General features: G+C 41.9%; 1 protein-coding gene across 2 annotated transcripts in view; it reads right to left on the reverse strand.

The window, feature by feature from the left end:
• Window positions 1-22527, reverse strand: part of GOSR1 (golgi SNAP receptor complex member 1) — a 28967-nt gene extending 6440 nt beyond the window's left edge. Inside the window, exons 1-7 of one of the 2 annotated variants that reach the window (XM_054646835.2) lie at window positions 22462-22527; window positions 21985-22093; window positions 20286-20373; window positions 19981-20088; window positions 18820-18911; window positions 18587-18661; window positions 4726-4755 (exon numbers count right to left, since the gene is read on the reverse strand). In XM_054646835.2, the coding sequence (XP_054502810.1) occupies window positions 4726-4755; window positions 18587-18661; window positions 18820-18911; window positions 19981-20088; window positions 20286-20373; window positions 21985-22093; window positions 22462-22492 (533 nt within the window). In that variant the 5' untranslated portion in view covers window positions 22493-22527. Of the gene's footprint in view, window positions 1-4725; window positions 4756-18586; window positions 18662-18819; window positions 18912-19980; window positions 20089-20285; window positions 20374-21978; window positions 22094-22461 lie in introns of both variants that reach the window. The other variant, XM_054646832.2, reaches the window with a different exon arrangement.
• Window positions 22528-22637: the final 110 nt, after the last annotated feature.

Here is a 22637-nt window from a genome sequence, read left to right on the forward strand (position 1 = left end):
GGAAACTAAAGCTGTCATTTCAGAGGTAGGAAAATGTGAAATGCTGCTTTTACCTGATACAAACATACAATTTTTCAACGCAGGTATTTTAGTCCTCTAAAGTAAAAAACAACAAACTCACAAAACCACTAAAAATTTGCTGTTAAGAAGAGCACTCAGGGAATTCTGAATTACTAAGAATCAAGTTAGGATTTTTTTTTCTATCTGCACACAGGAAAGTTTGTTCAGTAACCTACAGACTCCTATCTCCCACCCCCACACTGACTTGACATTTGTCCAGATGAGTTTTTAATACAGTGTCTCTCAAAGCACTTCTGAATTAAGTCCCATATTTTTGTAAGATGCATCCAATGACTCATTAAAACATCCATTCATTTACAGAAGTGAAAACACAAAATGATTTCCAGTATATAAAGTGCTCTGAGCCACCTCCAAAATGCCTTTAGAAATAATTACCCAGAGAACACAAGGTTCCTGCTTTGACATCTGGGGAGTGAAACTGTCCATTCCATATGAAAAGGCAGGATGTAAAGGGTTAAGAGATTGACCAATTTAGTTTTTTTAATCCAGTATTTTTATCCAATATTTTTTATCCAGAATTTAGCTCAAAGGGCTGGGTTTTACTGCAGAGCTCTGAAGGAAAAAAACCTGGGGTAATTACCATTTTTAATATGATATGGTCTAGTAATGAAATGTAATTGTGATATTCATGAACAAGAGTTTAACTGGATTCCAGCTACTATTAACACATCAAAATTCAAGCAAAAAGCAATGTTGTTCACATATAATTTGATTATTCAACCCTTGAGCTGGTTTATCTAAGCCTTCAGATCTGTAAAGGAGATTATTAAATCTAAGAAGCAGCAGAAATCAGAGTTCCTGGGGACCAGTCCAGAGATTGGTTTTGTATCTTGAGCACTGCAGATTCCTCATATCCTCCATCAGACAGTTTTGGTTCCATTCCCACCCCTGACATATGTTCATTGACTTGCTGCTGCCATTGCCTCAGTGACAAATGCAGATTTTAAAAAAAAATGAATCCCATTCTTGCCATTCACAAGATTGGCCCCATTTAGTCACACCCAGATCTCAGCACCTGGTTCTGCTGGTCCAGAACTCGTGTGGGCCTTTCCCATCAAAAGATGAAACATTTCTTACTGGAACAGAGATGACCCCAATTCCACATTTCCCTTGGAAGCCAGCAGGAACTATTCTCAGTGCTGCACTGGCTGGAACTACCAGAGCTGGGTGTAAACCAAGTTTCTAAAACCAGATGGTATCTGGCCTGCTCTCTATATTTAATATTAAAGCCCTGCTCAAGCACAATGCTCAGCATTGCTGCACTACTGGAGAAATCTCTCCCAGCTAAGGCCAAGGTCAGAGCCATAAAAACCCCACCTATCTGTTCCCCAGAGCAGCAGGAGAATCTCAGATTCCTGGGCTTGCAGTCACATTTCCCTCAGAAGTTCTGCCACATTCCAAGTTTGCCCTTGATTGCTCAGCAGTGCCGTGGGTATGAGCGTGGCCAAACTTCCCTCCAAAGCAAACCCAGCTGATATTTGTACTTAGTTTGCTCTTTTCACTGGCATGAAACCCTCAGGGTTATTAACACTTCCAGGCACCATCTCAGATGGACAAGTCTAACATGCAGAAATACACTTTTAATGCTGCCTGACTTGGAAGCAAAGGGTTTTGAGTTAAATTAGTGTTTAAGCTCTTATTTCACCCCACACTGCAGCCACATCCATCCAGTGTCACTGAGGGAAATGTAGCAAAAAATCAACTCCTGGCTTCACCCATTGAGACACATCAGTCAAATCTACACTGCTGGAGAACTGAAACAAAACTCTAAAGAAAGAAGTTGTGTTATTAAAAATCAAATAATTCACGTATTACTGGAACTCCTGCTTCATTTTGCATGCCATGAATCATACTTGCTCATTGAAATTCATGACAAGGTCTATGATTAGGGAATGGACTCTGTGACTGTGCATAGAAATGAAAGCTCTAGGTTTAAATTGGTAAAAATTCTGATTGCATCACTTATTCTTTGTCTGGAGATACATTTCTATATTTGTATCTCTAAATATACACATATGTGTGTGCATCAATGCATACCTGCACTCACAGCCTGGCAAATTCCTTTATATAGCCCTTTATATTCCTTTATTTATTCCATTGTTTCCTTTGATGAAGCCTAAGATGAAAACAGAAGAAACATTCCCCCAGGAATGTAAGTGATTCTGCCTGGACAAGGTGGTTGTGAAATGAGAGAATTCCCCAAACGTGGTTCATGCCTTTAAAAAGTCAACACTCAGTGCAGCTGAGCTTTTCCCTTTTATTAAATCCTAATTATTACCTAAAGAGATAGACCAAATACATAAGGAGATCATTTTTAAAAAGAAAATTTATGGCTTTGGTCTGGCTTCAGTCCAATCTGCCAATATACAAACATTGATGGATCAGGTCTCAGAAACAGAATTACAACCAAATCCTAAGAACTTGTCACACTGTACAGGCAAAACTATAAAAAATATTCCAACTGAGCCAACATAAAAACACAAGTTGTTAGAAAACAAGAAATAAATGGTCTGCTATTTTGGAGGAGTGATAATGTTTGAAAATGAAAACCTGAGAACTCCAAACATATTAAGCAAAATCTCTGCTTATATTTAAATCTGGCCAAGAGAAGTGAAGGCTGTTCCAAAAGAACTGCAGTACAAAGTATCACATCCCACTCGCTTCTGGAGAGAAATATGCTGCAGTAAGAACCCATGGCACGTAATTCATTTAAAAATTGATTAAAAGTTTAGTAATAATGACACATCTGGGGTGACAGCCCTGCTCAGAGCTTTGGTTACTGAATCATTTCAGCTCAGGTGCCCATGCACTCCCTGGCACGGATGTTTGCTCTGTGGAGAGCAAGATTCACACTCCTCACTCCTCTGGCTGACAGCAAATCAGAGCAAGGGCTCACAATTAGTGGCTGTAGCTCGTCAACAAAAGCCTCTGCACACACAGAAATGTGCTCCTCAATGTTTGGAATCTGTGCTTAGTAACAAAGCCTAAGGAAATAAAAGTGTGAAGGAAATAAAACCTGATTTCCTGACTGGCTTAATTAAAAAATGACTAATGAACTGCAGCAGATGTAAACCTTGAAGACGGAGCAGTAGCCAGAATGAGCTAATTACATCTCAAGGAATCTGTCCTCAAACAGCTTCTTCTGCACAATTCCCTCTTTTATTTGGGTTACAATAGATAAAACAATGGGTGAGTTGGGTAAACTCCCATCTGGTAAATTCACTTGGAAGGCAGCAGGATTTGCCATCAATTAATGTCACACCCAAACACTTGCCATTACTGGGGACCACAAGAAAAAAAAGAACTCAACAAAAATTCACCCTGGTTTTAACAGAGGCAGAATTCAACTCAGATATGAGTGGAATTACATTTCCTACTCCATGTTGTTACCAAACCAGCTCTTTTTGTACCAAAAAACTGTAGAACATTTTTGGCAACAACTCAAGCAAGAATTTACTCCAGATAACAAATTGTGCAAGGTTGAGAGCTTTGAGCTCCTCTGATGACACAGAATCCAGAAGCCAGGCCAATGACATAATTACATGTAATTTTGCAGGATATTAAGAGTAATAAATCACCATATGCTGCTTAATGCTCTGCTTACTTGGAGTGGCAGCAAAAAAGAAATTCACCAAACACTGAGCATTTTTGAGATGGAAAATTAGGGTTACAAGCATGGCAATAAAGGAGAGGAAAGGACTAGAACCCAAAACAAATACAGCTGGGTTAAGCTGGAGAAATATTTCTGTGAGGCTGTGCTGAAATTGCACCACATTTTCAGGTATTATTGCACTGATCACTTCTGGCTCATCCCTGCACACTGATGTGGTTTAACACATTCTTCCTCCATGTTAATTATCCTGAGCCCACTGTGTCTACTTAAACCTGCCCTTAATGCACACAGCCTTGCTGCACCTCTAATTATTCTTCTTGCTCATTTATGTCAGTACATGCATTGTCTGAAAGCATATCTTACTTGCTTTCTTACCTTCTTTTTTCTTCTCTTTTGTTTTAAAGCAATAATCTAAAATTTAAAACCATTAAATTGGGCATTATTACAGTTTGAGTTATTGGTCTGCAAAAGGTTGGCTTGGAAAGGGCACAGATAATAAAATTTGTGTTGCTGCAGTTCTACAATGTCTAGATTAGTTAGAGAAGGTATCATTTAAGTATCCAATCAATGTAAGAAAAGATAAATGTACAACAGCAATAACCTCTCAAGCAGTTGTGGTAAAAGCCCTCACCTATATCAGCTGCACACTGGGTGCTGAATATTCTGAATACATTGAAAGGTTACAGAAATCAGGTTTTACAGGAGTGTCACTGTGATAAGAAATGTCTTGACTACAGGAATAGCCCTCAACAGCTCAGCCTGGGATTCACTCTGCTCCAAAGGTGATTCACCTTTGAGCAGAAATCCAAATTTTCTAAGCTAGGGTGAATAAAATATTTAAGCAACATTCCTATGTCAATATTGAATAGAAAAAACCCAAACCAAACCCAGCAGCAATTCATTGTAATACTGCCAAGGAGCTGGAAACAATGCAGTTACAGTATAAATATAGGGACTGATATATTTAGACACAATTTAATGGAAATGCTGATTGTATGGAAAATAATGACAATTTTTACATTCATTCCTACCTTATTGTTTCTTCTATCAGTCGATCTGAGCTGAAAGCCAAAAGAAAAGAAAAAAAACAAGTTAAAGAAAGTAACAAGCACAAAGTACTACTTTAGATCACTAATCAATGATCCCCATCATCATCTTAATAAATTTGCTCTTAGAATGTTTTATTTCTGGATGTTGTCATATTTTGCTACTACACAGGTTTGGTTTATATGGAGTTTGGAGAAGATGCACTGGGGGAGCATTTCCTAAGTGTAGCAAGAGCAGCTGCTCAGGAGAACACATAAAACACTGAGAAGACAAGAGGAGGGAAATAGCACTGTGATTTATGGAGGACTGTATGGAAAGGAGTACTAGAGAAAGGAGCAGCTGATTTTATTGCTTTTTAATCCTGCCCACCCCTTCAAAAAATATCATTAATGATTAAAAAGCTGAGATTGGGTCCATCTCAGAGCCCTGCTCAGGATCAGCTCCCCAAACCCTGGTTGATGCTGGCAGAGCCCTTTGGGGGAACAGCAGCTGGATGAGAGCTGAGCTGATGGACTCAGCACACCCCACGTGCCACACACAGCCCTGGTGACAGTGGCCCTGTCCTGCCTGTCACACATTGATCCAGCCCTGTGCAGCACCCCTGGGAAAGGGCAGCACCAAGCACAGCACAGAGGGGACATTTCACTAAAAAACCCAACACACACCATTGAAAAGAGTAACAAGGACCTTGGAGGAATGCAGCTATTTCTCCTTTTCTGTACTCAACTTTCACACAGGGTTTCCATCACTGCTTTGCAGGCAGTGGTGAAATGTCACAAAATCCCCTCTTGTCACAGCAATCAATATCTCCAGTGTAACCCTGTCATGGAACAGGTGCCTGCATCATCCCCACAGTTCACCCTATGACTGCTCTGTTTATCTCACAGATTCACACAAATTCTTGGAGAATAATGGTAAGAAAAATTCAGTTTGCAGTTTGAGGAGGAAATCGGCCTGACAGAAAAGCAGTTTGATGCTGTACTGGCTACTGCTTTCAGTAGTAAATCAGAAGTGATTGCTTCCAAACTCCAAGATGCCAACAGGGCATGGCCACCTCCATCCTCCACCCTCCTCATTCCAAGTGTTTTGCCAACCCCCAGAGCAGCACAGCTCTGCCTCTGACTCAGCCTGAGCTGCCTGATTTGGAACTTTTCTCCTTCCCACAGGAATTCTGGAGATCCCCCCACAGCTCCAGCTGGAGGAACGTGCTGGGCCACGTGTGTGACCTGCTGGGGAGGGGGACAGGCAAACACAATGACTTTATTCCTCTGTGAAGAGAACTGAAAACACCAAGGTTGCTATTTCAGGCTGTCCATGGCTTGAAATACAGACACAGAACAGAGCACTAAAAATATTTTGCTCAATTTTAAGCTGCCAGGGACTCGACTGGGGCAGCAAACAGAGCCACACTCTCTAAGATTCACATCAGCTGTGAGCATGTTGGTTTAAACAAATAAAATCAGTTTTATTCACTGTGTGGTGTTTATTACACTGGCACAGAGAGGGGAAACACCCAAGCTGTGTACACAGAGCAGTCTCACAGCATCTCCCCATGTCCCCAAGGCAGGCAGAACAGGAAAGCAATGCATTAAAGATTTCTGTAATCACTGAGTCTCCCAGAGACACAATCCAGCTGAGAATGTGCCTTTCATAGATAGTCTCTAACAGACAAGTGTGTTATGTGGGCAGGGCATAATCAGAATAAACTGCAAAACCATTAGAAAACAGCCTCAAAAGCAAGAGCAGTGCAAAAGAATGAATCATTTTAGAAAAGGTTCAATTATTTAAGAAAAAAATTTATCAATGAAAAAGTATTAAAAACCTTGCTGGTAACAGGTTACACTTAAAAAAAATTCTGTGGAAGAAGATGTTAGAAGAGCCCTATTAAAAAATCTACCTTAGAAAAATCATTACCAGCTCTTTGTCCATTTAACTGATGAAATGATAGAATTTTTATGCTGATGAACTGAAGATGACAGAGAAGCTGAACACTTTACAGACCTCAAGTGAACTAGGATGTCCTCCAAGGCTTTTAGAGCACCCAAATGAGGCTTGCCAGTTTGCAGCAGGGACACTCACTGCTTTTTATGCTAGAGAAAGCTGTAGATGGGCAGTTTTATTCCTTAGTCAGACACATAAACACAAAAAGTGACTTAAAAGCTTCAGATTACACGACACTGCTTTATTTTGCTACGTGTATGCATGTTTATACACACACAAAAATAAACTCTGGGAATGTGGCTACCTGTAAAATGATTATAGAAAGTCATAAAAATGTATAAACCAGTTCTGAACACCAACACAAACAGGCATGAGCTGCAAATACCAACACAGGGCATTCAGCAGGCATCTGCAACCTCAAGATCAACTGATGTGGAGTCACCCCAAATATTTAAAAGGATGAGAGGCACAGGAATTTTCTTCAGAATGAAGATGTGTAGGTGAGGGCAGGCCAAAGGAAGCACAGCTTTATTAGCACAGCTTGCAGAGTGTTCTTCCCAGCACAAGGAGAATCAGCTCTTGGGAGGGTTTCCAAACTCATCCCTGCTTCCAATGTGAACAAACCCCACAGGAATGGCCGTGACAGCCCCTGACACTCTGGTGAAGGCAGGCACTGAGAGCAGGGACATGTCAGGGATTCTGCTCTGCAGGTTTGGGTTCCTTGGCAAATACAGATTGTAAAGTTCACTCACACCCAAACAGAAGCATCTGTTTCATTCATTTTACAGCTCATAACCATAAAAATAAGTCAGACTTAAGGAAGATCAAGAACACAAAGTACAACAGGGCCCAGAGACACAAGGGAAGTTTGCAGATCTCTGACTATTAATAACCTGTTCTCCACAAATAGAAGCTGTTCTCACAATTAAAAATAATGTTCATTTCCCAGAATAAAAAAACTAACATTGAACAAGGCAATTGTGCTTAACTTACATATTCCAAACACTACAAAAAGAAGCTCTTAAATTAAAATCTATTGACTTTGTTCTTCTGCTGTCCAAGCAAAGACAACAAATCCAGTGGACATTTCCTTATGAACATCCAAGCAAAAGATGGTTCTGGGCATTATTAATCTGACTTGCCATCTGTTTCAATAAACTCTGCATTTTCACCTGTCCAGACAGACAAAGCTTTTTAAAAATCCTACAGGAAAGAAAGGCTGGAAGCTGCTGAGGCAATCACCTCCTGTAAGGAATGGCACAAGCCCAGCAGCCATGCATATGGAACAGCCAGGCCTCTGTGCAACTGCTGTCTGCAGAGCATGGCACAGCTTGTCCTTTAAATATGCAGACAGGTAAATTAATCTGAAGGAGAAATTAATTTAAATATGCCTCCATAATAGAAAAGAGTCCTGCTCGCAGTATCAGGCTTTTACAACTAAAAGAAAGCATTTTATGTTGTTTGTAAGGCAAATCTCTGTGTCTGTACTTCAGTAAAATTCATTAATACAGATGAACACTTAGCTGAGTAAAACTCATCTGCACACAACTCATCTCACAACATGCTTTAAACCCTTCAGATGAAATTAAGGGCAATATTATCACATAGAATAATTTAAAAGGGAGAGGGAAAACCCTGTAGAATAAACTAATATAGCACTTGATAACTATTTTCTTCCTTTCAGAAAGAGTAACTACAGAAATAATAATTTTACTTTGTTCTTTCTCTAACTGCAAGATAAATCATCAGTGTCTGCTCTCTCAAACTGCCTCCAATAAATCTTTCAGATTTTCACAGTCCTGGATCACCAGGCAATGTGGAGCTTCCAGGAATGCAAATCCTGCAATACAGATATACAGGTATGAGGCAAATCTGATTTATACACTCAGTTATCTCCATCATCATAATAACAGGATAATAATGAAAAAAACACTGTGCACACACACACACAAAACTCCATCTCCAACTCATTTTTTCTGCTTGCCATCAACATTCCTTATAATATTAAAAATTCATAAGTCATTAAGCTCTTTAAAAACTTAAGTAGAAGAATGTAAAGCAGAACACTTTTTTTTCCCTCCCTGTGATTTTCCAGATTTTCTAAGACTTGTCCCAAGTTTGATTCAATTTAGTTGTTCCAAAGTTGCTGAAGAAGACAAGAATTGGTGCAGAAGTGTATTTATTGACTAAGACCAATGTATTTGACCATGAAGCATACATCCCCCACTTCCAGCATGAGAAAACCTGGCTGGCCAAAAACAAAGGCATGAGGCATTTTCAGGGATGAACACTTTCCCCACAGAAACCACTCCAAAAGCAAAGAAAGGTTCCAATACTGACCCAAACTGCTCTTTTTTGTTGGTTTTCTATGAGTGCTAATTCAAGCACAAATCAGGATGCTAAGGAAATGCAATTTTGTCACATTGTGTGTTGCAGAAGGCAACAATCAAACACAAAACCCAGCACAAATGTGAGCATTAATCAGTGTATAAATTTGCTGAACATTATCACACCTACAAACTCTGAACACCTCAGTGAGCTTATTTCTGCACATCTCAGAAATCACTTTCTGTAAGAATGAGGAATAGCTGCAAAATTGGAAAAGAAAAAAAGCACAATATCACATTGCTTTTCATCAATGCAAGCAGTTTGTTAAATCTAGAATGAAAGGCACTGAACAGAATCCATTGCTCTAGGCAAGAGTAAACCAACATTGGCTGGTGCTGAATTTCTTTCCAGATGGAAAGAAATTGTACATGAGGGCAAAAAATACACAGAAGGCATCTCTTTTCACTGTAGGGAAAAATCTGCCAAAGGATTTCCAGGAAAATAATCTGGTGAAACTTCCTCCAACTGCAACCCTGTAACACAAATTCAGCTAAAAATCCAACTTCTAGCTACATCACTGAGTAAATACCTCACCAGCTCATCAATTCCAACCATTTGGAATTTGGATACACTAAGAGAAGCACTTTCTTTGCAGCTAACACCTGAAAACACGTAACTAACACAAAGATTAGTTGTTCTAACTCAGTTTAAAGGAGGCAAACGAGTACCAAGGGATTTTCTCCATTAAAACAGGGATCCACCTTCACAGGTCTGACAACATCTGTTTCTCCTGGATTTCCAAAGGGTAGAGCCTGCACCTCCACTGAACTCCATGGAGTTGTGTGGGAATTATCAGAGTGGAAGAACTGTTTCTCTAAAAGAGGAATTAGCCAAGAAAGCTCTTTGGCATGCAGACGACTGGGAAAGAGCCTGAGAGCCCCAAGAGGGTGAGCAGCATCAATACTTCTTCCCTTAGAGCAAATCTATAAGGGAATAAGAGCTTCTCAATAACCTGCAGTGTTCAGTTTACCCAGAGAACTCAGGTAAAAACTTTAAAAATGAGAGCAGCTCCTGCTGTGCACATGAAGGGCAGCAGCTGGTTGAGCACACACCAGTGCCAGGGTGGCACCACCAGGGTGGTGGGAGAAGTTCTTGGAGAGCCTGACCCTCCCCTATAATTGCTCCATATTACCCATAGGAACAAAGTGAAATGAAGTGAGCAGGGCAGGCCTTACTGTAAGTCATTATCAGCAACCACAAGTGTCAGAACAATTCCAGTAACTTCCTAATGGACTCCATCGGCATTTCCTCAAATTTTACATCTGCACGCTCTGCCAGCAGCCAGGGCAGGGCTGCCTGCATTATTCCCCTGGTTTAAAACATGGAATTTGGATGGGACCTTGAACTAAAGGGAAAACCCCTCCAAAGGAAGCAGCCCAGGCTCTGCTGTGTGCCACTGACCTGACTGCAATGGAGCTCTCCCAGGATAACCTGTCACGGCTGATTTGTTGGGCACACACACACAGGAGATGCTCAGCTTACAACAAACACAAGCTGTTTGTAATCTGTGCTGTAACAGAATAGATTGGATCACTTTTCTAGCTCAGTGTTTTTTGACTAAAGCTTGGCAAAGCTAAAGAACCATTCTACTATTCACACATTCCTAAGTGACAAGAAAGCACAAGGGGGAATGTCTTCTGCAAGAGACCCATCACATAAAAACCTTCATAATTAATATCTTTTTAATTTCCAGTCCAGCTAACATAGAAATGAAGTGAGAGTTATCCTTAGGATGACAACCCAACTTCAATGTAGTAAGAAACCCTAAAATCCACACTGACAGACACGTGTTCTGCTCCCTAACTGCATTTTCACCCGCTGTGGTTTTGAGGGTTTTTTTTTTGGAGAAGCTCTGTGGCTTTCATGCAGGACTTGGCTGAGGTACCTGATTTACAACTCTCTACCTGCCTGTTAATTAAGTTGCAGAAAATGATTCTTAAAGCTGCACAGTTAACTATGCAACATAACAAACACTTGTGGTTCAAAATGTAAAGTGCACACAACATTTCAACTGTCCACAAGCCAAACCCAGGATGTAATTCATTAATGGGTAAAGATCTCAGCATTTTTCTTCTGACCCAATTTCCCAGGGTTCTCAGGGCTTTTTATCTGAGACTGAACGAGATGCATTCTTCCAGAAGTGCAACTAGACTTGATATAAACAAGTCTCTCAAGTGAGAGGAAAACACTCTGCATCTTTCAAATCACAACAGAACTGAAGTCCTTGAAAAGTTCTGAACAGAACTCTATTATTAGGATAAAATAAGGATGCTTTAAGGGTAATTTGGATCTAGTTCTGCTTAGCATCATGGATTTGATGGAACACAAAGGAATCTGCACAGCAATCATTCAGCAGCCAAGAATGAGAACCTAATTCTGATGCATTAGGAGAGGCTGAAATTAAATAAAAACTCAAGAATGACATTTATGCAGTAGTGTGGTAACTTTCCAGAGATACACTCTGCATATGAGAAAATGGAAATAATCACTATTTAACATATCCATACACATCAAATTGAGTTCAACAGCTTGTTTTTACTGGAGGATCCAATAGCAAATAATGAGCAAGCACTTCTGGCCCTAAAGAATAATGAAGTGCACAGCCACACTGACAAAAAAATGACATGCTGCATTAGAATATAAAAGTGATTCTGAGATTGCACAAAAGGAATTCTATAAAACTCCACAATTGTTGGTTCTGTTGAAAAGCTGCACCTGCTTTTCAGAACCAGCCCATGCAGGAAGGATTTCAGCACTCCTGAAAGCCCTAATTTCAATAGACCTTAGAGGGGGGAAGCTGTCCTAGTTAAGAAACAACGTTGAAAGGAAAGCTAAAAACAAATAAAACATGCATCAGTGACTTGTTTATTTCTGAAAGGAACAAAAAAACTTCAGAAGAAACCACAGAGCCCTGAAGTCTGAAGTGTGGTTTTAGATCCTTCCCTTTCCCCAGGTTAAGACCAAAGTGCCGTTTCTAAGGGGAAGCCCAGAATCAAGAACCAGAGCAGAGTTTTTGTCCCAGCCACCTTTTTTTCCCCATTATATATTCAGGCAATCTTTCACTCTGTGAGGGTTTGCTCTTTAGCTCCTGCAGACATTCATAAAGACCTACAAGAGTTTCCACAGCCACTCTCTCTGGGGTGCATGGAATTTCATCCACAAACCTTCACTTTTTATACAGATGAAAAGTAAAAATGAGCTTGAAGCTCTTAATGTCAATGTGGTCACATCCTTTGTCACCTGGATAATAATAAAATTAAATTTTGTGCTGTGAGTTGCACAGGAAATTCCCAAACTAAGTTTTATGCTGTGTCTGGTGGGTTGGATGTTGGTTTTTTTTTTCATCTGGTGTCCCAATCACTTTAGACATATTGAGGTATAAAAGTGTCACAACAGTTATCAGTGTCAGGGAAATTACTGATTACAGTCTTGTTAGAGCAATCCAACTATCAGGAAAGCATGCAAATCATCACTGAGACAGAGAAGCTTTGGTTTAGTGGTTTGGGGTAGAGGTTTTTTTTTAAGTCCTAAATGCAGCACAGGAAGATTAAAAGAAATAGTTGATTTTACCTTAATGAAGCTCAAACTATTTTTAGAGGAAAAAAACCACCCTCTTAAATCTTGAATTGCTTGGCTGATTTTCATGATCTTTTATTAAGTTATTTATAAATAATAATAATACCCAAGAGAGCATCTTCCTTCATTGCCTGGAAGCTTTGAACCTCCCCAAATTCTCATTAAACTACTTCAATAACTTGCTCATACAGTCACATAATTATATATAGTGAAGTTTCTCCTTTCCCAGAAGACATGAATTGTCTCCCCCTCCGAACATTATTTACTATTAAATAAGAAAACAGCAAATAATTCTCAGTCTGGGGCAGCAGTTGAGCAGATGATGTGCTCGAGTGTCATATTCAGTCTGGGACTGTGGCAGGGGAAGCTGATCCAGCCACTTCCAGAGTGGCCTCTCCCTCTGCCAGGAGTCTCCAGGAGACAGAGGCTCTGCCAGCAGCCTGGGAGATAAAACCCATTCAAGCCCAGACAGAGATAAGGCTAAAGGAAAGAATCACTGATGCAATCAAGAAAACTCTGCAGCAACAGAATAGGAGACAGAGCAGAAAGACAGACTGGAATTGTATTTTGAAACAGGATTACAGGACAAGCTGTTGTGCATCCTTAAGTAAGCCTTTGCAACACCAAAAATCCTCCTTTGCTCAAATCCCTTCTTTGAAAAGCATTTTCTTTGTGCTGCTGCTCAGACAGAGCACAGAGCCCTGCCCCAAAGCCTGAGTTATTCAGTGGTAGAGCAGTGAGGTGATTACCACAGCCATCCAGCACTGGCACACGCTTTTAATGCAGCAATTTCTCAAACTTATTCCAGAAACAAAGAAAACAAGCCAACAGTGTTTGGGAAAACAGCAGCACACCATTGCCAGAGCTCTTGCAATTAATGGCCAGCAGAGAGATGTTTTAACCTAGATTCCCCAATCCCTCCCTGCACTGTAAATTCCAGTTCAATGGGCAGAGTGCTGCAGCCCCTCTCCAGCCCTGCCCAGCAGGGCTGCACCAAACAGCACCAGATCCAAACCCTCCAAATCAGGGCCATGCAGGGCTCCTCTGTCCTCCCAGGGCAGAGCTGCTTGGGTTTTTTTTCATAGCTGCTACAGAACAAAGATTATTCATTCCCAAGTGCTGCTTCAGTTAAAATCCACATTCAAATGAAGAGAATGGAACCACAAGAACACTGCATTCTGCTCTGACAGGAACAAAAAATCAGTTTAATTAAGAGGCAAGTTTGGTAATTAAAAAAAATAAAATAATAAAGCCCTTACTGGGCCTGACTAAAGCAGAGCTCAGCAGTTGTGAGGCTGCAGAGCAGGCACCCAGGGAAGAGCTGATCACATTCCTGCCTCCCTGCTGCTTCCCCAAGCACCTCGGGATGGAAAAAGGAGTTGGTGAATGAGCTGGTTCTCCTGCATTCTCTGCTCCCAGGAGAAGATGAAGGAGGTGAAGGGCTGAACTGTGCCAGCTGGGGCAGTCACTGCACAGGAGCTGTGTGTGCTCTGCAGCTGGAAATTAGGGAGGGGATGGGGAGGCAAGCACAGTTCTCTGGTCTGAACCAAACCCTGATGTTCCACTGGAATCCACAGGAACCTGAGCAGCAACAGCTCAGTGAATGGAAACCAGGGCATGCAGAGCAGAGAACAGGGAGAACAAAAGAAAAAGAAATTCTATTAAGGTAGGAAACTGGCAGATTTCTCCCAACAAATCAAATCACCTGTAATCAAAAACCCTGCAAGATGTCTCTGCATTTTGTTGAGCTGATTTCTCTCTGCAAATCAGTGCTGAAGTGAAAATTTGTCAGGAAAGACAATATTTAGAGGAAAAACAGTCAGTAAGTCACTCCCTCCATTAAGATCTTGCCTGTACCACCACCAAAGTCTGGAAGCAGTTTTCCTGGTGATTATTCTCTACTCAGTGTGCCCATTTCTGCCCAAACAACAGCAGGAAATTTGAAATAGTTCTGCTGATAACAAAATCCCATAATGAAAGCAATAAAAACGTTCACTACTCCAGAGTACTCCACATACATGAAGCACTGCACAAACATTAATTTCTCCTCATCATCTCAGGTATGTATTATTAATTAGCACCATTACACAACTGCTGCAGGTTCCTGTTATTTCTTCTGCTCACTTCTCTTATTCCTCTTTTCTCTTTCCCATGCAGCACAAGTCCCTCTGATTTGTTTGCCCTCCTCTTTTTCCTCCTTCAAAAAAAGTTCCTCACCCACTTACTCTGGCACTTTGACCTTCTCTGTGCCAGTTTTGAGTATTTTAAGACACACAGGGGTGTCTGAACTCTTACAGCAGGTTCATCTCATCTACCTGCATCACTCACACATGAGACTCCCAACTAAGAGGATTTATAAAAATTTTTACTGGATAGATTCACAGGCTGCATAGCAACACTCAGCAGAAACATGCAGTCACCTAACAACAATTAAAACCACAGCTAATGAGATCTGCACCACACAGGCACCTGCTTCAGCACCAGCCACTTCTTTTAGCAAGGGATAAATGACTAATTTCTGAGTGCTGGAGCTGAGTAATAAAGTAATAATCACACAGTTGCCCCACAATAACAGAACTGGTGTGTTTTCACCCAGTTTTACAAGGAATTCATTATGGGTAATAACACCTGTAATTTCAATCTAAACTTCTGAAGATTTCATCAATTTTTACACAAACTCATCAGTACCCCCTGCTATCACTCACCTACAACACAAGGGAGATTTTCACTTGCGTACACACACAATATTGCAAATTTCATCAAGGACATTAATTCCTTCTTTGCTGACTTAGACTATAACTCATCAATAACTGCAGAATTTCTCAGGGCAGACTCTAAGTTAACAGAATTGTTTCCTCTGAGGCAGCACTTTTCAGAGCAGTTTTTAAAATGCTAAGCTAGATCTATTAATCAAAATTGTTTTCTTTAGATGGAAAACAGCATTAGAAGAAAAAGGATGAGTTGTTTGTACCCCTGGCCAAATGCACACAAACAGAGAAGATAAAATACCTTTAGGGAATGGCACAGACCCAAGAAAACAAGATTTCAAAAATGATCAGCAAACATGACCACACTAGATTGGGTATTTCTTTAAGCATCTGACATGCCAAGAAATCTGAGGTATCAGGTAAAAATATTAACAGGGTATCAATACTCACCAACATCTGACTGCCAAACTTATTTTAATTAACAGGAGTGATTTTTTTATTTAAAAAATTAGGTGTTATTGTTCATCTCTCCTGTGCTTGGTAAAGCTATTCTGGAATTACCTGTCTAGAACTCAGACAGGAAACTGAGTGACTTGGACACTTCATGCCTCCTATCCACAGCCAGCAGAACTTGTGGACAACCCTCCTTTCCCAACAAAAAGCTGATTGATAAAATGGACTGAGCAGCAGTGAGGCTTTTGAAGGGAGAAGAACATGAGGTGTTTTGTCTCAGCCTCCCTGGCGTGGGAGCAGCAGCACAGGGCCCCCTGTGCCCCCTGCCCGAGGGGGACTCCAAGGTGGAAATGGCACTGCTGCCAGCAGCACTGACACAGCAGCCAGCCCCTCCCTGGGAAAGGGAGGCCAAATGGACCAGGATCCTCCTGGCTTAATGGAGAGCCAGGCACTGGCAGGGCTTGCTCAGTGCTTTTTGTCATTCCCTGCTGCCTAATGTGCGTTGGAACCTTTGATTCATCAGCATCTGGTACTCACGGATTTTTTTTTTTCACTTCCTCTCCTTTTTTAGGATTCCCTACACGTGTAGCATCAAGAGGATCTCATTTGTGGTGTTCACAATGTGACACAAAAATGGAAGAGGCAGATTTAGGCAAAAAAGCAGAAGTTTCTTGTCTCTCCTGCTGCTCCCCAGTGAGACACCCCACAAACAATCCCAGCCTGCAGCTTTTTGAAGAGAATTCATGGAAAACACAGCCCAGAGCAAAGCCCAGTTTGTGTTTATCCTGTCTCACATGGCTGTGCATGAAGGAAAAGGCTGACAGAGGAGTCTGGCACTCAGCACTGGGGCAGCAGCTCACACATTCTGTTATCAGATCATGCAATAAATATGTAATAGGGCAAAGTAGTTAATATAATAAATTAGGCAGGGTCAAGACCAAGCGAATGCTGCAATATCTGACATGAATATGTAATTCCTGTGGCATTATTACACTGCTCTGGAGAATATAATATTACATTGTAAAGTTTATATTCCTGTGTCTGTTTTTCAAGTTCTTTTCATAGATTTCACTCCACTGAAAACATTTGGATTTTTATTCCTGTGTCTTCATGTAAATATATTTATTCATCATCTGCTTCTGTCAATTAGTCTGGCACCAGGATTTACTGCACTACAAATATTCAGCATCATGACTCACACAAAGCTTGTCAATTTATCCTAGGAGCATGTTTGGTGTAATTTGCCAGCTCCTGGTGATTTCTTGGGACCTTTGCTTAGTTTTTACAGCATTTTGGCATGAATGGCTCATTAACTGCTTTTCTGAAGACAAATATGTTGAAACTCTCTAATAATTTCCTCTGCCAGTATCTTTTTCTGAGCTGATTTTCAATTCAAAAGTTTTGCAAGCTTTGATTTCCTGCCAATGTTGTCTTCTCCTTTTACACTGGATTTCTTCACAGCCCTTACAGTTATCTCCACCTTGCAGAGTATTCCATGATTAGTTTTGGCCCTGTTTACTAAAGATCCCCAGCTCACACTTATTTCTGGTTTTCTTTTCCTCAGTGTTGTGGTGGGTTTTTTTCAAGTCTTAACATTTTCAAATAATCACCCAGATGCTTTTAAACTATTTCTAAAACTGCCTTAACTTTATTGTTCATGCACTTTAATCCTGTAAACATACTGCAAAGTTTAGTTTATTTAAAAAACCAAATAATCAATGCCTCAATAAATGTTAGGCTCAAATTCTGAAGACATCTGCCAGAAAATGCTTACAAAATGCTCTAAGTTTTCTGCTCTTCATTTTTGCAAACTTTTCAAAGTAATGGACTCAGGCAATATCAGTTTCTTAGAAGGGTATTTTACAACTCCAGAAATATTTTACCATTCTATTTCAATATCATGCTTAATAGAAGTCCTAATTCAAGCTTTCAGTCAATTAATTTTTAAGTTTTAAATACATTACAGAAAACTGAGGATGAAGTGGTGATAAACCACAACTGAAAAAAAAATTGATTTAATTTCCTGTAGAAGTTTCTCGTGCTGTTTTGGCTATAAGCTTAAACATAAGAAAGCCACATGTAATTATTTATTTATTTGTTTTTTTAAATGCAAGCCTGCCCTCTCGTGTGAGCCTGAGATTTAGCACAACTACAGGCAAAGAGAGAGGCAGGAAGAGCAGAACCATCTCCTGACTCTCTAAAAACCACCAACCCTCCAGTTCTTTGCTCTCACCAGTGCTGGTTTTGCTGAACAAGGACACACAAAGCAGCTACTCATAACTTAAATGTCCTCTCTGCAATAGGAATAACAACAAAGTGCTTTCTATTTGGCTTGTTATCTGCTAACCTAGAATCAATTTACAAATATTCAAGTGCATAGGTAATTTAGGAATTAATCTCTTCCATCACTTTTTGTCTAGAGACAAAAGGAGAAAAGTTTTTTCTCTCTCTGACTGACAAAAAAAAAAGGAGAGGGAAACCCAGCCAAATCATGAGAGTTTCTATTTAGTTTCTTAAGCTTTACCCCAGTCAGAATGAAAGGCATCCACTCCCTTGGGAGGAGGAGGTTTGAGTCATGAGTGATTTGCAAAAGCCCCTGAAGACAACACAAAACTGGCACTGACAAGATCCTAAAGCCCCAGTCACTGGCACTACCATGAGCATTGTCCACCCCACACAGCTCACACTCAGCACAAGCCATAAACATCAAACCAGCTGAGTGACATTCAGGTGTTTCACCCCCAGAGGAGTCAGGCAGTAAAGAGGAAACAACACCTACTTGCGGAGGTGCTCGTGCTCCTTCAGGAACAGCTCTGTCCTCCTGTTGTTCACGCCAGAGCCGCTTTTATACGACCTAAAATCCAACAGAACAGAACCTCACTGAGAACTGTGACTTCAAGGAACCTCTTCTGCTTTATTCAGAGCACAGACATGGGAGCTATGCCAAGCATTCTCTGCACTTTCTCCTCTTGAGCACAGTCCCACACCTTTGCTGCAGCAAACACAACTTACTCGATGTCTTTCCGTACTGATCCCAACAGATTCTCCCTTTCTCGTATTGCCAAGAAGTTTGCTTTGGTTTTGTGGAATTCGTGTGTGTAATCCTGTAATGACAAACAGTTATCCCAAAATTAGGGTCCTGAGCAACACAATGCACCCACAGGAGATCCAGCCACCTTTAAAATTGCCAACTGTTCTCTAATACAAAGTGCAAGACCAATTCAGGAGTTTAACAGCAAAAATGCTGGAAGTTAATCCAAAGTATTCTTAAAACTCACTACTCTTAGAGTAGCTGCTAAATTGGATGGCTGCAGCTACAGCTGTGGAGGGAAATCCACTGCAATTCCTTCTCCCAGTTTCAGATATCCTCACCTTTCTGATGAACTGGTTTGTGTTGAAATTTCCCATCAGAATCCCTAACAAAACCTACTTCTTTGGTGTGGTGAAGGTGTTCTTGAGTTTATTCTGTTGGTACACCAGATTAATAAAAAATGTCTTTTCTGAACAATAAAGATGACTGCTATTTTTAAGATGCAATTTTACATTTTAAACCATTTCAGGCAGGTGGTACTTCTCAAAACACAATTTAACTGGCAGTTGGTGTGCACCAAAACCACTGTAACCATTCATACAAATGCTACTGCTTTTCACACTGTGTATGGACTACACAGACTCCAAGCAGAAATCCAACTGTACATGAGCCATATAAAATATGCATTTTAAGAGTACTATACCATGAAAACATGGTTAATTTATAGCACTGACTGGTAGCTTTAACCATCACATTTCCTTCATCTCCCTTGAGAAGCCTAGGAGCTTTTACAATCATGTTTTCTGAAGTGTGTGACGTTCCCTTGCACATTGTTACATGACAAGCCACACAGACAAGGTAATTCATTACATTTCCCCTTTTGCTAGATAAAACCCACCCACACAAGGCAGCACCCTTTATTGCTCTTTCTCAGCTAAGTTCTAGTCACCAACATGACATAAAAAGCACAATTTTTTCAACTCCGAATTCAGCAGGTGCCTGGAGAAAAGCGAGATGGAATCAGCGGCATTCACAGCTCCTGGTGAGACACTCCAGCGTGCAGTGATACCAGCAGAGGTAATAATAACAATTATTTTAGCCAAAGAAAGAGCACAGAGGCAGGGAGGAGGCCCCTTGGTTACCTGCAGGATGTCCCTGTGGCGCTGCAGCGTGTGCATCAGCGCCGCGTTCAGCGATGGCACGCCCGCACTGTTGGTGTACTCTGCCATCTTGTCATTTATCCCAGTCAGCTGCAGGAGGAAAAACACCCCAGAAAATGAGAAATGGCTTATTCTTGCAAGAAAACTACAATGCATAAGCTGAAGGAGGCAGCTAGACATGCACACCTTGTTTAATACCCACACTGGGATTTCCTAACATGAGTCACAGAAATCCGGATTGGGATACTGCCTAAATGCTGAAATCAACCCAAAGTAACTCAAGTTACCTTTCCCAGAAGTTGCTCAATTTCCACAGCCATGGTTTCAAACATTCTGTCCTGGCTTGATCCATTTAGTAGAGGAGTTGTGTCAGAGCTAAGGAGAAGAGGAGGAGCAGTTACTGAAAAGTTGCATCATTTCATGAGTGCCAGAAATAAGGAAACTCCAGTGAGAGGAGTTGGAAAGCTCCACTATACCCAGGTTTGCTAGAGATTAAATAAGCTCTGAAAAAATTACATTTTCTTATTCTGCATGGCTTTAACTCTTATCTGAACAGAAAACACAGTATCACCTGCAGGAAATAAATACCATCTCTCCTGGGAAGAAATGCCTGACACCACGCACCTGTCTGGTACCCATGTCCTCTTTCCCCCAACTTTTAACTTGATTTATTTATTTACTAGCAGGAGAGAGCACTGCACTTTTAGCATGTTACTCCAGCAACACAATCACACCTTAATAACACAGTGTTAAAACAACCTGTGACCTATTAAGCAATCACTGTCCCACAGAGCAACACAGGCCTCACCATTTATCACAATTAGCTTCACACACCTTCCCTGCTTGCTTGTAAACTGAAACCACAAGGAAAAGTCACATCTCAGGCCAGCCTGCGGATCTGTGGCAACTAACACCCCTCAGAGACTACTCATGGCTCTGGTATTCTGCCTTGAGTGAGAGAGTAAGTTTGGCACAGGACAGCAAAAATAATGAAAACAATTGGACTACATGGCAAGTAACAGCACAGAGACAGAAACAAAAGTGAAACTAGAGCTGTTCAAGAGTAACATTATCATTGCTGAGGTGCTCTCAGGCTTCCAGAACTGTAAATTGAGGGAGAATTATAAAATGGATTCAGTTACTAAATTAAATAAAATAGAAAAATATCAACACACATACCTAAAGCAGCAACACTCACAACTGACACAGTTAATAAGCAAAGAAATGGCTGCAAATGGACAGAGAGGTTGATAATTCCTGCTGTTGATAATTCCACCTCTGGCTCACAAGATACACCTGAAGAGTTTTACCACATTAATTCTTCAGTCAAACATAAATGTAATTAAAGCAAACAGGAACTACCCGTGTATATACACAGAGACCACCTGTATATACACACATCTAAAAACATGTGCAGCTCTTATTATTCTCATTAACACTGTCCCTGTCCATGGCAGAGGGGTTGGAACAAAATGATCTTTGAGGTCCCATCCAACCCAAGCTGTTCTGTGATTATTACTCACCTCAGCAGAAAGACAGGAAGAAATAGCCACTGGTTGTGAAGAGAGGGCTTGCTCCCTGCACAGCTGCTCAGTGCTCCAGTTCCCTTAAAACTGGGATTACCAACAGCACACCAGCCCACCTGGGAGGTGTAAAGCTAAATTCCCCTAATACTGAAGTCCCTGAAAACCTCTTGTTAGTTTAATACAAGAAAAACTCGGAATTAAGCCAGCATAACAAGCATTAAAAAGCTCACTGATCCCACACAGAACAAAATCCAGCTTTCCCCAGTGACCTGTCACCCACAGCCTGACTCACACACCAAAATCACATCCAGAGCAACACCAGCAGCGAGAAGCACTGAAAGCCCCCCAAGAATCCAAGCCTTGACAGCCACAGGTGGAACCAGCACTGAGCAAACGATAAAACCGCACCAAGCACCACAGGCAGCGTTTAAAACATAAAGAAACGGGCTAGTACCTATACCTGTCGCGTCTTCCGTCTCGGGAGCTGCTGTAGCTGGTGCAGAGCTTGCTGAAGGAGACCAGCTTCAGGTCCAGCTCGTTCTCCAGCTGCCTCGCTTGCTTCCGGAGATCTGCAGGGCCCGGGGGACAGTCACGGACCCGCCCGGGGACCCCGCACCTCCGCGGCTCCCGTCCCCACAGCAAGAGAAACCCACAGGGGAGAGGGGACCCTCGTGGCCGGGGCAGCCCTCACGCCGATGGGAAGGCGCGGCTGGGCGTCCCCAGCCCCTCACCCGCAGCCCGGGAGGGTCCGGCGGGGCCGCGGGCTTCATTCAGCAGGCACCGGCGCCTCATGGCTGACAGGCCGGCACCGCCCGCGCCGGCTGCCCGCCCGGGAGAGAGCAGAGGGGCCCCGGCGGCGGTCCCGCCCTGCCGTGCCCGGGCCGTGCCCCGGGGGCCCCGCAGCCGCCCCGTGCCCTCCACCCCCCGCCCCACTCGCCTTCCCAGTAGTTGCTGCTCCCCGCCGCCATCTTTGTTGTCCAACGTCAGCGCGGGCCGGGCGGGGCAGAGCGGCCGGGGGGAGCGGGGCGGGCCGGGCCGGGCGGGCCTCCCGCGGCAGCGCCGCGCAGCGGCCGGGCGGGGAAATACCGTGGCCGGGCAGGGAAGCGCCGCTGC

Source organism: Agelaius phoeniceus, chromosome 20 (genome assembly GCF_051311805.1).
Source record: "Agelaius phoeniceus isolate bAgePho1 chromosome 20, bAgePho1.hap1, whole genome shotgun sequence".
NCBI lineage: Eukaryota > Metazoa > Chordata > Aves > Passeriformes > Icteridae > Agelaius > Agelaius phoeniceus.